The sequence below is a fragment of the Astyanax mexicanus genome, chromosome 17 (genome assembly GCF_023375975.1).
Source record: "Astyanax mexicanus isolate ESR-SI-001 chromosome 17, AstMex3_surface, whole genome shotgun sequence".
Classification (NCBI taxonomy): domain Eukaryota; kingdom Metazoa; phylum Chordata; class Actinopteri; order Characiformes; family Acestrorhamphidae; genus Astyanax; species Astyanax mexicanus.
The window spans coordinates 938486-954353 of NC_064424.1; the positions used below are offsets into that span (position 1 = coordinate 938486).

Here is a 15868-nt window from a genome sequence, read left to right on the forward strand (position 1 = left end):
TGAGGAAGTGCTGAAGGAGCGACAGCGCGCGAGGAACCGCCGAACCGACACCAGAACCGGCTCCAGAACCGACACCAGAACCGGCTTCAGCACCAGATCCTGCTCCAGCGTCGGAACCAGCTCCAGGACCTGCACCTGCTCCTCTCGTATTCCTCCAGTACCTTCTACAGCACCAGAACCTGCTCCTGGACCTGCTCCGCTCGTATTGATCCAGAACCTTCTCCAGTATTAGAACCGACACCAGAACCGGCTTCAGGACCAGAACCACCTCCAGAATCTGTTTTAGCCCAGAACCTGTTTAGCTCATATTCATCCAGCTCATATTCCTCCAGAACCTGCTTTAGCACCAGAACCAGCACTAGAACCGGCATCAGGACTTTCTCCACAACCAAAACCTGTTACAGAACCAGAAACCAGCACTATAACCGGCCTCAGAACCTGCTCCAGCACCAGAACCTGCTCAGCTCATATTCCTTCAGAACCTGCTACAGTACCAAAACCTGCTCCAGAGCCTGGTACAGCACCGGAATCTGCTCCAGAACCTGCTCCAGACCCAGAACCTGCTCAGCTCATATTCATCCAAAACCTGCTACAGTACCAGAACCAGCACTAGAACCAGCATCAGGACCTTCTCCACCACCAGAACCTGCTCCAGAACCTGCTACAGCCTCAGAACCTGCTCCAGAATCGACGCCAGAACCTGCTTCAGCACCAGAACCAGCACTAGAACCGGCATCAGGACCTTCTCCACCACCAGAACCTGCTCCAGAACCTGCTACAGTCCCAGAACCAGCACTATAACTGGCCTCAGGACCTGCTACAGCCTCAGAACCTGCTCCAGAACCTGCTCCAGCACCAGAACCAGCACTAGAACCGGCCTCAGGACCTTCTCCACCACCAGAACCTGCTCCAGACCCGGGTCAAGTGTCAGGTAGCTCTGTGTTTGGGTGAAGGTTAAGGTCTGAGTGTGAGGGTGAAGGTGAGGGTGTTAAAGTGAAGGTGAATGAGGAGGTGAAGGTGAAGGTGTGGAGGTGCTGTTACAGTGATGGAGGCTATCGGGGTTTTGGAGTCGAACCCGCTGGAGGACTACGAGCTGCTTCACAGAATCGGGAGCGGAACCTACGGGGACGTGTTTAAGGTGGGTGATGGTCTGGAGGTCACAGTATTGGGCCAAATTCATATTAAAACATAAACAGAAACAAACAACAAACCTAAACAAACAGAAAAAAGAAAAGTGGGATTCAAATAATATTAAAAAGCTTCAAAATATCAATGGGTTTATGAAATTTCTCATGTTTTTTATTTGTCAAAACATTTGGTGTGTATAAAATTATATGAGGCCAAATAAAGTAATGTTTAGAACAAGGTTATCTTTTTAGCAATTTTTTTTAATTTGCTATGTAATATTTACCTAAAATTATAATTAAATTTGCTATAAATCTTTTCTTGTGGTCAAATAAATGGTCATCAAAAATATTAAGTCCACTTAAAAATGATGAGTTTCTTTGATTTTACCAAATTGAAAACAAGAGGAAGATGGATGATCACAAGGCAAGCCATCAATCCATTTTTTGCACCAGGAGTAAAGCAGCATAAAGTTATCCAAAAGCAGTGTGTAAAACTGGTGGAGGAGAACATGATGCCAAGATGCATGAAAAAAACTGTGATTAAAAACCAGGGTTATTCCACCAAATATTGATTATTTCTAACTTTATGAATATGAACTTGTTTTCCTTGCATTATTTGAGGTCTGAAAGTTCTGCATCTTTTTTTTGTTATTTCAGTCATTTCTCATTTTCTGTAAATAAATGCTCTAAATGAGAATATTTTTATTTGTAATTTGGGAGAAATGTTGTCTGTAGTTTATAGAATAAAACAACAATGTTCATTTTACTCAAACATAAACCTATAAATAGCAAAATAGCAAAAATAACGTGTGTGTGTTGTGTGTTGTGTGTGTGTGTGTGTATTGTGTGTTTGTGTGTGTGTTGTGTGTGTTGCTGTAATCAGGGCTTCCTGTGGTCTAACAGAAAGAACACACACTCATCTGAGTCTGACACTAAACAGACCAACTTTCACAGAATCACTGTTCTACTCTCCAACATTTCTCCCAAATATCCTCATTTAAACACGTTTAAATTAATTTAAAAACAATAATACTAAAGTTTTAAGAGTTCAGAAATCAATATTTAAATAACTAGTGATGGGACGATACACTTTTTTCAGCTCCGATCCGATACCGATATAAAACTGATATAAGATTGCCGATACCGATACAAATACCGATACTTTTAGTTTATTAATAGTACTATGATTAAGGTTAAATAATGAGGCTGAAACAGACCACACAGCCCTTTTAAGAGTATCCACAGGTGCATTTAATGTAAATGCATTCAAAAGTCATTTATTTGACACACAGGTGAGCTCTGACTTTGGTGGATTGCTATTGTAACGGTGCAGCTACCTGGACATGTCCAACAAACTCTTCTCAGCAGAGGAAACTGAGCTGCTAATGGAAATACTCTACAAATGGAGTAATAATACTACAGAGAGAGAGAGAGAGAGTGAGACTCTGGCTGCATTAACTCAATGGCCTATAGCCTGTAGTGTGTTTATAACTTCCTGCACGCTTTAAATCACGTGCAGAAACAGGAAAACACAAAGATAAGACCAAATAGGGCGTTTAGCAGAGTTGTTAACAGCGTGGGAAACACAAAACCCACAGCTGAAACAAATAAACTCACCATATACTACCAGTCAAAAGTTTGGGTACACCTCATTCAGCGTTTATCTTTATTTCTGTATTTAATATATTTTTAAATTTGTATTTTACACATATAGAATTCAGTAGTAAAGAGTATAAAAGTGTTATTCCTCCACATTATGATCACCCCTGATCTAAACCTGATAACCTGAGATAGTGATTTAATTGGGATGAGCTGGAGCTTCACAGACTGAAGGTACTGAAGTAATTGAATGTACTGAAGTTACTAAAGTTACTGATGGTACTGAACATACTGAAAGTACCGATGATACTGAAGTTACTGTAGGTACTGAAGTAAATGCAGTAACGAAAACACAGGTACTAAAGTTACTGAAGGTACTGCAGGTAGTGCAGATACTAAAGGTACTGAAAATACTGAAGTTACAGCAGGTTCTGAATGTATTGATGTTACTGAAGGTACTGTGCAGGTACAAAAGTTATTGAAGGTACTGGAGTTTCTGTAGGTACCGCAGGTACTGCAGGTGCTGAAGGTACTGAAATTACTAATGATACTGAATTTACTGAAGGTATTGTTGGTACTGAAAGTACTGCAGGTACTGATGGTACTGAATGTATTGATGGTACTGAAGTTACTGAAGGTACTCTAGGTTCTGAAATTACTAAATGCACTCCAGTTACTGAATTTACTGATGGTACTGAAAGTACTGCAGGTACTGATGGTACTGAATGTACTGCAGGTACTGAATGCATTGATGGTACTGAAGTTACTGAAGTTATTAAAGGTACTGAAGTTACTAAATGCACTCCAGTTACTGAATGTATTGATGGTACTGAAGTTATTAAAGGTACTGAAGTTACTGAATGTACTGCAGGTACTGACGGTACTGATGCTTCTGATGGTCCTGATGCTTCTGATGGTACTGAATGTACTGATGCTGCTGATGGTACTGAATGTACTGAAGTTACTGAATATACTGCAGGTACTGAAGTTACTAAAGGTACAGCAGGTACTGAATGTATTGATGGTACTGAATGTACTGCAGGTACTAAAGGTACTGATGGAGCTGAAGGTACTGAAAATATTGCAGGTACTGAAGTTACTAAAGTTACTGAGGGTACTGCATGTACTGATGGTACTGAAGATACTGAAAATATTGCAGTTACTGAAGTTACTAAAGGTACTTCAGGTACTCAGTGTTGTGTGCCTTCTTGCAGCTTAGCGCTGTGATGACGCCCTACAGTTAGTATCGCTCTGTGTGTTTTGATACTGAAAATACTGACGTTATTGAAGGTACTGAAGGTACTGAAAGTACTGAAGGTACTGAAAGTACTGAATGAACTGAGTGTCGTGTGCCGGCTGGCAGCTCGGCGCTGTGATGATGCCCTACAGTCAGTATCTCTCGGAGTGTTTTGATACTGAAAGTACTGAAGTTATTAAAGGTACTGAAGGTACTGAAGGTACTGAAGGTACTCAGTTTTGTGTGCAGGCTGGCAGCTCGGCGCTGTGATGACGCCCTACAGTCAGTATCTCTCTGTGTGTTTTGATACTGAAAGTACTGAAGGTACTGAAGATACTGAAGGTACTGATGGTACTGAAGGTCCTGAAAGTACTGAATGTACTGCAGGTACTCAGTGTTGTGTGCAGGCTGGCAGCTCGGTGCTGTGATGACGCCCTACAGTCAGTATCTCTGTGTTTTGATTTCTCAGAGAGAGAGAGATGTAACAGGATGCGATTCGCTCGAACAGGAAAGAAAACAGGAAATGAGTAAAGCTGCTCATATTCTCTCTCTCTCTCTATTTCACCTTTCCAAGCGTCTGATTGGCTGGCACTGTCGCTGTGGGTACAGGCTGGCAGCTTCCCACTCTCAGTGTGTCTCAGTGCCCGACGCCTGAACCAGGAGCCAATCAGGTCCTCGAGCTCAATACCGATACCTCACACACACCGTATACACATATATACACATATATACACACAGTATGCACCAACACAGTATATATAAACACACACAATGCAGTCACAGATCTGTTATCTCTACAATCAGTTCTTGAGACAGTATGCACACACACTCACAGTACACACACACACACACACACTGTACATATATACAAATACACAGTGTATTATATTGAAATACAGTCTTTTTTGGAGATTGTAATTATAAATACAGCACTATACCATATTATCATTTTAATATTGCATATAATGATATTTAAACATTGATCAAGTGTTTAAATATCTTATAATTATTAAAAAAACATTTTTATATTGTGATATTTTTAAGGGTGGGGCAAATTAGCGATATTGTGATATATCAGATCAGTTTTCATTTGGGATAAATAATTGATACGTGGCAAAAAAACGCATCCCATCTCATCCCAACCCAACCCAACTCCAAATCATCACAGCTCCAAATCATTTCAACCCAACACAGCCCCAACCCCACCCAACTCCTCCCATCCCAACCCCAACTCCAACCCAAACCTAACTTCAACCCAGCCCTAACCTAACCCAACTCATTCCAACCCCTCATCCCAACCCATCCCATCCCATTCAAACCCAGATCATCCCAACCCAACTCATCCCAACTCCAATCCATCCCATGCCAACCCATCCCCTCCCAACCCAACTCATCCCAACTCTAACCCATCCCAACCCAAATCATTCCAACTCCAAATCATTCCAACCCAAACCCAACTCATCCCAACCCAAACCTAACCACAACCCAGCCCCAACCCAACTCATCCCATTCCGACTCCAACCCAATTCATCTCAACTCCAAATCATCCCAACCCAACACATTCCATCTCATCCTATTCCAACTCCGACCCCAAACCCAACCGCAACTCAAACCCCAACCCAACTCAACTCATCCCATCCCAACTCCAACCCAAACCTAACTTCAACCCCGCCCTAACCCAACCCAACTCATCCCAACTCCAACCCCAAACCCAACCCAACCACTAACTAAGCAGGAAGGCGGAACTTGTTCAGACCAGAAAAACCAACTACTGGTGTAAAAACGCCCAAGTCAAATAAAAAGGCTTTTATTGTCATTATATCTGAGTACAGGAACACAGTGTAATTAAATTACGTTCCTCTGGAACCGACACAGGGTAACATAGAACAACAATACAATAGACTACAAAGTGCAGCTGTGTAATGAATGTTCAACATAGAACTACAACAATACAATAAAATACAATAAATACAGACAAGAGGCAATATATAACAGACAAATCGAGCGTTCCTGTGTGGACTCAATATGTCCCAGTGTGAGTTCCTGATTGGCTGAGGAATGCTGTGTGATATAAGCACTTATGCTTCATTAATAACCAGCTGGAATCAGGCTGTGTTTGTTTGCGGTCGGCTGATTTTCCTTTTTCACTAAAATAAGAATAACACAGTTACAGTAATAGTTACATTAGTCCATCTGACCCTGTGTTTCTGCAGTGCTGCACGGTGAAAGTAAGGTGGTGAAACGTGAGTTCCTCTTTACGTAGATCTTCTCTTTCATTCCGCTTTCAACATCACTGAACCTCTCAGTTCTGCTGCCACCAACCGCAGGCATCCAGCCAGCCGAGCAAAACACTGAAAATAAAGTGATTATTTACAGCATGCTTAAAAACATCAGTCAAACCAGCCTTCTGTAGATCAGCAGCTCTGTTTAACTATCACTAACATCAGAATTAAAGAGATTATATCATAAACATGTTAGATTTAGCTATTTATAGGTTTATGTTTGAGTAAAATGAAATTTGTTGTTTTATTCTATAAACTACAGACAACATTTCTCCCAAATTACAAATACAAATATTCTCATTTAGAGCATTTATTTACAGAAAATGAGAAATGACTGAAATAACAAAAAAGATGCAGAGCTTTCAGATCTCAAATAATGCAAAGAAAACAAGTTCATATTCATAAAGTTTTAAGAGTTCAGAAATCAATATTTGGTGGAATAACCCGGTTTTTAATCACAGTTTTTTTTTCATGCATCTTGGCATCATGTTCTCCTCCACCAGTCTTACACACTGCTTTTGGATAACTTTATGCTGCTTTACTCCTGGTGTAAAAATTCAAGCAGTTCAGTTTGGTGGTTTGATGGTTTGTGATCATCCGTCTTCCTCTTGATTATATTCCAGCTGTTTTAATTTGGTAAAATCACATTTTTAAGTGGTCGCTTTTTTTCCAGAGCTGTATATTCTGTATATATTATATATTCAATATTCTAAAAAATATTTACTGCATAAATGTTTTTTTTTAAGCACGGTATTGATTCTTAATTATATGTTTATATGTAAAGATTGGTGTCAGAAGTGGTTCATTCAGTTTAACCCCCACAGTATCAGTACAGTATCCCAACTTTTAAATATAATTTTTGTACAATGACTGTTTTTTTTTTGCTAAATTTTGTTTTAAACGATCACAATTTAACACAGTATATTGAATAATAAGACCTATATCGTATCAACAAAATCTTGCCAACACACAACCCTAATTTAAACAAATTTAGATGAACTTATTCTTATTATTTTTTATTAAATCACAGACAGAAAATAAGATATGCATAGCAGGTGCAGTGTTACAAAATGCTCATCTTATGCAACATAGTTTATATATATATATATATATATATATATATATATATATATATATATATATATATATATGTATTTAATGTATTTGTAGCTTGCCTAGCCCTTGTTATGTAATATCAATTTATTGTTTTCAAACAAAAAAATTAAAAATGACATAAAAAATTTATATATATATATATATATATATATATATATATATATATATATATATATATATATATATATATATATTAAGGACGACTGTTTTAAAATACAAAAATGTCTCATTTTTAAGTTAAGAATAGTGTTTACAGAAAGTGTTTACAGATATTTTGACCGGAAGTGCCAGTAATTAATAATAATTTACCCAAATATTTTTAATAATATTAATAATTTATTTTCATTCATATTAGCATCACTGCAATATTTGAGGACATGTAGGGAAAGCTTTCAAGTTCTGTTGTAGAATTTAATGCAAACTCATGATTAAAAGCCTCAGCAGACAGAAGAATGTAATAGTATCTTGATTATAATTATTAATCATGATATATCTGACTTGTTTTCTCCTGTTTGTTTTGTTTTCAGGCTCGAAGCATTAAAACATCCGTCATCTCAGCCATCAAGGTGGTCAAACTGGATCCCGGTGAGCCGTAATTGTGTTTAATCTGAAATGTTAATGCTTAAATAACTGTACATATACTCTCACTATACTGTAAACTCTGATGGGTGTAACCTGGTGTTTATGTGGGTCTGGTTTAGCAGCACAGCGCAATAGATATGGAGGAAGTAGTGAAGAAGTTCTGCACAGTTAGTGATTGTTGCAGAGGGTGCTAAACGTTTGTGCAAATGTATAATCGCCTTAAGGCCCTATCTTACCCCCCGCCAACAGTCTATTTTCTTAAACAGCAGCAGTTCTTCTGAATATATCTACACTGATGGGCGTGGTGTTCTGGAAATGAGGTGTGTTCAGGTACATTTCTGGAGTTTTGCTTGTTTATCTTGGTAACAGAAAACACAGGAGCTCCACTGACTGAATACAACCTAGACAGACGCCAACAGTCAGACGTTCATCGCTATCTCGGTAACACAGGCGCTGTGCCGAGCCGAGCGTACACCCCCACTTATTACACACACATGAACACACAGCAGCACAAACCCAACTTTTACATCAACAATAAACAGAATAGTAAATAAAATAACATTGCTGTTCCCGTAAATGAGCTGCTGGAGCTCCTTCACAGCGTCAACCAGCAGCTCAGTTTCCTCTGCTGAGAAGAGTTTGTTGAACACGTCCAGGTAGCTGCACTGTTACAATAGCAATCCACCAAAGTCAGAGCTCACCTGATCTACTCTTAAAGAGAATGATGAGCTCTTAATTAAAGAGACACTCTGATTGGCTTATTATTTCACGTTACGCCCAAAATTAACTAACCACGCCCATTATTAATTAATTAAGAGAATTAGTACATGACTTTTGCTTTGTTGTGTTTCGAGACGAGCAAGGTGTACTTTTCCCTTCGTTACAATAGCGAAGACACACTGACACACTGCCCTAAATCAAGCTGCACAGCTCACCTATAGGTCGATAATGTAGGTCGATAAATAGTCTGATTCCATAGTTTTTTTTGTTTCGTTCATTTTAAAATGTCTAAAAATAGTGTCTCTAGTATGAATGAATATCATGTGAGCTGGTTTTTGTCAAAAAAAAGTGCTCTGGTGATCCGGTATAACACTGTTTTAGGAAATAATAGGATTTCGGCTCTTGCTCATGAATAATCATACATGCAAAAACATATTGCCTCTGATTGGCTAACAGCACTCTGATACCAGAGAGACGGACAACAGTTAGAAATGTTTAAGATAAAGACATTTTAACACCAATAACAGTGTAACTTTGTAATGTCATATGTTACTTTACAACATGTGTAATAATGCCCTGCTAAGTGCAGTTCAGCCACTGACCTAGTCTTAGAGTCTCTGTAAAACACCAAATCCACCGGAGATCCTATTTAAACCTATAGTTACTTACACACAGAGGTGGGTAGAGTCCAGGTCCAAAAAGTAAAAATCCAAAATCTTTTAACTAGTGTAAACAGAACTGTTCTAAACATCTAAACACCTACCTATCTCAATAGTACTTGGCTGGTGGCGTTTTTCCTCCATAGACTAATTCTAACCATTTGTTCCTTAGCTCTGAATTACTGGGTAAACTATATAAACACTGATATTTTTATGTTAGGGTAAAATCTCCCAGACCTAGAATCAGATATGTTTTGATTGTTTTCTCCTCTTTTCCAGACTGTGGTCCGTTAATCCTGCTTTAACTCGGGTTAACAGGGCTTTGCTTTAAACAAAACATTACAGCAGGGGTTAATCAGCGCTGCTGAGCTCAGATTACAGATTACAGATTAACGCTTTCTCTGCCTGGTTCTCTGCAGGAGAGGACATTTCCAGCATTCAGCAGGAGATTACCATGATGAAGGACTGCACACATAAAAACATCGTGGCCTATTTCGGCAGCTACCTCAGGTTTGTTCTACTGTCACCCATCATCCTCAGCAGCAAAATGTGAATTTTATGGAGCTCAAAAGTTTTCACACCAGCACTGTTCAATCCGGTTTAACCCTTAGAACCAATTAGATTTTACATCCAAAATTGCACCTTGTGTTCTCATCTTATTTACTCAGGAATCCCTTCACACATAAACATAATCTATTAGCTAGGTTAGCTAATGTTAATTACTTTATTTCAGTGAGGAATATTTTAGCTAAAGTTAGCTAGGTTAGCTAATGCTAATTACTTTATTTCAGTGAGGAATGTCTTAGTTTACTTTAGCTAGGTTAGCTAATGTTAGCTACTTTATTTCAGTGAGGAATGTTTTAGCTAACATTAGCTAGGTTAGCTAATATTAGCTACTTTATTTCAGTGAGAAATGTTTTAGCAAATGTTAGCTAGGTTAGCTAATATTAGCTACTTTATTTCAGTGAGAAATGTTTTAGCTAACGATAGCTAGGTTAGCTAATGCTAATTACTTTATTTCAGTGAGGAATGTTTTAGCTAATGTTAGCTAGGTTAGCTAATGTTAATTACTTTATTTTAGTGGGGAATATTTTAGCTAACATTAGCTGGTTAGCAAATGTTAACTACTTTATTTCAGTGAGAAATGTTTTAGCTAACGATAGCTAGGTTAGCTAATGTTAACTACTTTATTTCAGTGAGAAATGTTTAAGCTAACGTTAGCTAGGTTAGCTAACGTTAGCTAATTTATTTCAGTGAGAAATGTTTAAGCTAACGTTAGCTAGGTTAGCTAACGTTAGCTAATTTATTTAAGTGAGGAATGTTTTAGCTAACATTAGCTAGGTTAGCTAATGTTAGCTACTTTATTTCAGTTTTAGCTAACGTTAGCTAGGTTAGCTAACGTTAGCTAATTTATTTAAGTGAGGAATGTTTTAGCTAACATTAGCTAGGTTAGCTAATGTTAGCTACTTTATTTCAGTGATGAATGTTTAAGCTAATGTTAGCTAGGTTAGCTAATGTTAGATACTTTATTTCAGTGAGGAATGTTTTAGCTAACATTAGCTAGGTTAGCTAATGTTAGCTACTTTATTTCAGTGATGAATGTTTAAGCTAATGTTAGCTAGGTTAGCTAATATTAGCTACTTTATTTCAGTGAGAAATGTTTTAGCTAACGTTAGCTACTTTATTTCAGTGGGAAATGTTTTAGCTAACGATAGCTAGGTATATTATTGGCCCTGATGTTAATATGCAAAATACTGAAAGGCATACTGTATTTCTGAGATTTGGATCAAAAAGGTTTAAATATCTGCATCAGATTTGTAAAATATTTTTTTCCAACATTAAATTTCACCACCATAGAAATTTAAAACTTGCAAACTTTTAAGCTCCATTAATTTGATCTTGTTTTATAAATTCAGATAATGATGATCTCCAATTTCCACAGAAACAACAAACTGTGGATCTGCATGGAGTTCTGTGGAGGAGGATCACTGCAAGATATCTACCACGGTAAAGATCCGTCTATCTGTCTGTCTATCTATCTATCTATCTATAGGTCTGTCTGTCTCTCTGTCTCTATATCTGTCTGTCCTTCTGTCTATCTGTCTGCCCGTCTGTCTGTCTGTCGGTTTGTCCTGCTGTCTCTCTCTTGCTCTGTCTGTCTGTCTCTATATCTGTCTGTCTCTCTGTCTGTTTTCTCTCTCTCTCTCTCTCTTTGTCTGTCTGTCTGCCTGCCTGCCTGTCTGTCTGTCAGTTTGTCCCTCTGTCTCTCTCTGTCTGTCTGTCTGTCTGTCTCTATATCTGTCTGTCCCTCTGTCTATCTGTCTGTCTGTCTCTCTGTCTGTGTATCTGTATGTTTGATGTGTTGTTTCCATGGTGATGTTCAGGTGTAGATCAGGTGGTTCAGGTGTATTTCAGGGTAACAGGATGGGAGGGACCATTAGACTGAATCCCACCCATCCGGCCGTGGTGACCTCGCAGGCTGGTGTGTGTGTGTGTGTGTGTGCGCCATGTGGGGGACCTTGTGACCATAAGAGGTTTTGTATTTCTGTACTTTACAAATTGAACAGGCTTTTCTGATCTGTAGGCGAGCTGTGCATAGTGTATCGTGATTTAGGGTGTCAGTGTGTCTTTGCTATCGTAACGACGGGAAAAGTACACCTTGTGTGTCCCGAAACACAAAGCAAAGCTCATGTACTAATTATAAGAATTGAATTGAATTAAATTGAATGTACTAATTCTCTTTATTAATCATGGGTGTGGTTAATTTTGGGCGTAATGTAAAATATGAAATGAGAGAAAACTATAAGCTTTCTTAGAGCGATCAGTGTAACTTCAGTATTACAATCAATCAAACATTTTCAGTCAGGAGTAGATTGAGGGTAACCCTCACTTTCACTGCAGCTGAGCATTTACAAAATTACTGGACACAAAAAATTAAAATTGTAATAAAATCAAGTATTTCATCACTTAAAATAGGGAGCTAAAATAAGGAACTTCATAAACAAAACTAAAAATAAAATATTGAATGACAAAAACTTAACAAAAAAAATGTAATTTAATTAGAAAGAATTAAAAGTATTATTAAAAATATGTATTTTTATTTAAAGCAGTCGTATTAAGAGATGCATAATTAGAAAAATAATAAATAACGAACACCCTTTTAAAACATTATACAAGACCAAACTTAATAAATAAAGTTAAATTAAACTTAAAGACTTGAAAGATGTAACAAACATGGTTGAATAAATTATGTTGTACCAAGTTCAAAATTAATACAAATATGTGTTTGAAAAAAATAAACTTAGTGTTTTATTTTATTTCTAAGATGTCAGTTATACAATTGTGATACAATATAATTGTAAATATAATTAGTTTTTAGAAGTTTATAGAAATAATGGCCCTTTACTTCATAACAGCTATAGTTTTAATAAGTTATATAGTTACGGAATCTATTGTATATATAAAGGGCTTAAATTAATACATTTACACTATATTATGTATATGCAACTTGCTGCCTCCTGTTTAACACAGTGGTTCGGACAGCAGCTGGACATCACTAATCTTATATTAAAGAGGATTAAATTTGTATGCTGATGATTTTCTCTCTCTAAATGAGGCCGTTGTTGTTTTTGCAGTAACTGGACCCCTGAAAGAGCGGCAGATAGCGTACGTATGCAGAGAGACACTTCAGGTAAGAACTGTGTTCCTTCTAGAACTGCTGGAACTTTTATTTTTAATGTGATATTACAAAAATCATACACACAGCTCTGTAAAAAATGAAGAGATCACTTCAGTTTCTGAATCAGTTTCTCTGATTTTGCTATTTATAGGTTTATGTTTGAGTAAAATGAACATTGTTGTTTTATTCTATAAACTACAGACAACATTTCTCCCAAATTACAAATAAAAATATTCTCATTTAGAGCATTTATTTACAGAAAATGAGAAATGACTGAAATAACAAAAAAGATGCAGAGCTTTCAGACCTCAAATAATGCAAATAATACAAAAAAATTCATATTCATAAAGTTTTTAATCACAGTTTTCTTCATGCATCTTGGCATCATGTTCTCCTCCACCAGTCTTACACACTGCTTTTGGATAACTTTATGCTGCTTTACTCCTGGTGTAAAAATTCAAGTAGTTCAGTTTGGTGGTTTGATGGTTTGTGATCATCCATCTTCCTCTTGATTATATTCCAGAGGTTATTAATTTGGTAACATCAAAGAAACTCGTCAATTTTAGTTGTTCTCTTATTGTTTTCCAAAGCTGAATATATATCCGCGCTATATTGTGTTATGGTGCGTACAATTTAATAACAATTTATCCCATTTCTTCTTTTACAGGGATTACATCATCTACATGAAACAGGGAAAATGCACAGAGATATAAAAGTAAGAGTAAAGATCAGTGTGTAAACAGTGTGTGAACAGTGTAGTGTGTAAAAAAAAATTCGTCCTGATCCGCCCCATAAACAATCACCATGAGCCAGAGCCTGATTTAAACCCCACATTATTTTAGTAAGTACAGAGTTAAAACTGAGCTCTTAAAACTTATAAAAGCCTACGTCCAAAAACACACTAAAAAAACAGCAGTACGGCTATACACTGCACAATCATTAAACTGAAATAGACCAACAACAATAATATAATTCACAATGACTTTCCTTTAATCTAATATAATTAACAAGGTTTAAGAATATAAAACAATTTCTTGGTAAAAACAATTAAACTAAAGTCTTTGTGAAGGTTAGAAATGAAAAGTTTTTTAATAATTTAGTGAGTTTTAGAGTTTGCTGTAGTGAATTCTCTGCTGCTCTGTAGTTAAAATCAGTAGTTAAAAAAATATTTTACTGATTTTAATTTAATAAAAACTCTAAAACTGATCTAAATCAGTGGACCAGATCTTATAGTTTAGTTCTTAGAGGTTTATATATATATATATATATATATATATATATATATATATATATATATATATATATATATATATATATATATATATATATACAGTACTGTGCAAACATGTTATGCACCTGTGTGAATTTTAAGTAAAGAAAAAGCTTCTTATCTGTTCAGTAAGTTTCTGTTTATTATCTCAGTAAAACACATTAACTCAGCATTACAATAAATACAGACAGCAATTTTACAAAAAGCAAAAAGTTTTCCTTAAAACATCAAAACATCTCCTAATCTCTCCTCCTCTTAATCTGAGTTTAATAAAGTTATTTATTTCTAGTTCTCATCATATTAATCAACACCTGGTTTGGTAAATTACTGATAAATGTGTTACAGTAAATCAGGTGAGCTGCTGGATGAGGAGCATCCAGGAGAAATCTGGAATCTCTACACTTTGTTCTTCAGCTTAATCGGCTCACAGGATATAAAACATACTTATAGTTAAAAATGAGAATTCCTTCTTACGTTTTACTGTATTTATGTGTATTTGCATCTGTTTAAATCATATGTGGTGCTTTTTATCCAGGTAAAAACACTCATATTGCTGAGATAAATGGATTAGTGTCATTTGCTTTGGTGCCTAAAACTTTTGCACAGTACTGTTTATGTTATAATCATGTGAGAGGCCAGAGCTGTGTGTTTATAACATTATTATAACTTGTGCAACTTTTATTTTAAACACAGTTTGATTTGTTACTTTGCTATACTGTGATTATCACAGTATATAAAATAAATATTATACGCATTAAAAAACAGACGCCTACGTCACAACTGTAGAAGTGTGTACCAGTCTGTGGTTGGTGCTGCCTGTGTTACAGGAGCACAGCGCTGCACTGTGTAGATTACAGATTAGTGTTGTGTAAGGATATAGCAGGATGATTTTACAAGTGAGTGAACTTCATTAGACAACAATAGGCGTGTGTGTGTTAGTGAGTGTGTGTGTGTAGCGTTGGTCTGATAGCGTGTCTGCGCTCATTGTGTCACTTTTGGTCTTTCGCAGGGAGCCAACATTCTTCTGACGGAGCGGGGAGATGTTAAACTGGGTCAGTATGGGTTTACCCCGTCTCAGACACACACCCCCATTACACACACACACTAATTCACACACACACACACACACACACACACACACCGACTCACACACACATACCATACAGCTAGAGCCGAGTTTGCGTCAAAAATTGCGTCTAGATTATTCCCACTTAGGTTGTGTCATTTTGTATCGTACACAATTAAAAAAATATGTATATTTTAGTTCTAATTTGTTCCCATTTTCTCCCTAATTGATACGGCCAATTACCCCACACACTGTATCAGCAGTGAACGGGGCATCACAGAGAGGGTTCTGATTGTCCTGTTCTCTACAAAGAGTCTGAGAGTCAGCCAATCAATTTTTAATGTGGGTGGGATGCGTTCAGGAGCATCCTGGATCCCATCAAAACTCATTTCACCTCACACTACTCTAAAGTATATCCATATCTGGTAAAAGCACAGCGATAGAGCACAGCGCTAACAGCGTTCGGAGGAAAGCGCAGCGACTCTGATATAGTGATTCTGATACATCAGCTCACAGATGCAGCCTTGTGCT

The 15868-nt window shown here is 37.0% G+C and overlaps 1 protein-coding gene across 1 annotated transcript in view; it reads left to right on the forward strand.

Annotated features, from left to right (window-relative positions):
- Positions 1-1010: 1010 nt before the first annotated feature.
- The window catches only part of map4k6 (mitogen-activated protein kinase kinase kinase kinase 6), a 49902-nt gene continuing 35044 nt past the window's right edge, over positions 1011-15868 (forward strand). The window contains exons 1-7 of the mRNA XM_049466740.1: positions 1011-1138; positions 7889-7946; positions 9742-9832; positions 11265-11329; positions 12958-13013; positions 13669-13716; positions 15281-15323. Of these exons, the coding sequence (XP_049322697.1) occupies positions 1046-1138; positions 7889-7946; positions 9742-9832; positions 11265-11329; positions 12958-13013; positions 13669-13716; positions 15281-15323 (454 nt within the window). The 5' untranslated portion in view covers positions 1011-1045. The remainder of the gene's footprint in view (positions 1139-7888; positions 7947-9741; positions 9833-11264; positions 11330-12957; positions 13014-13668; positions 13717-15280; positions 15324-15868) is intronic.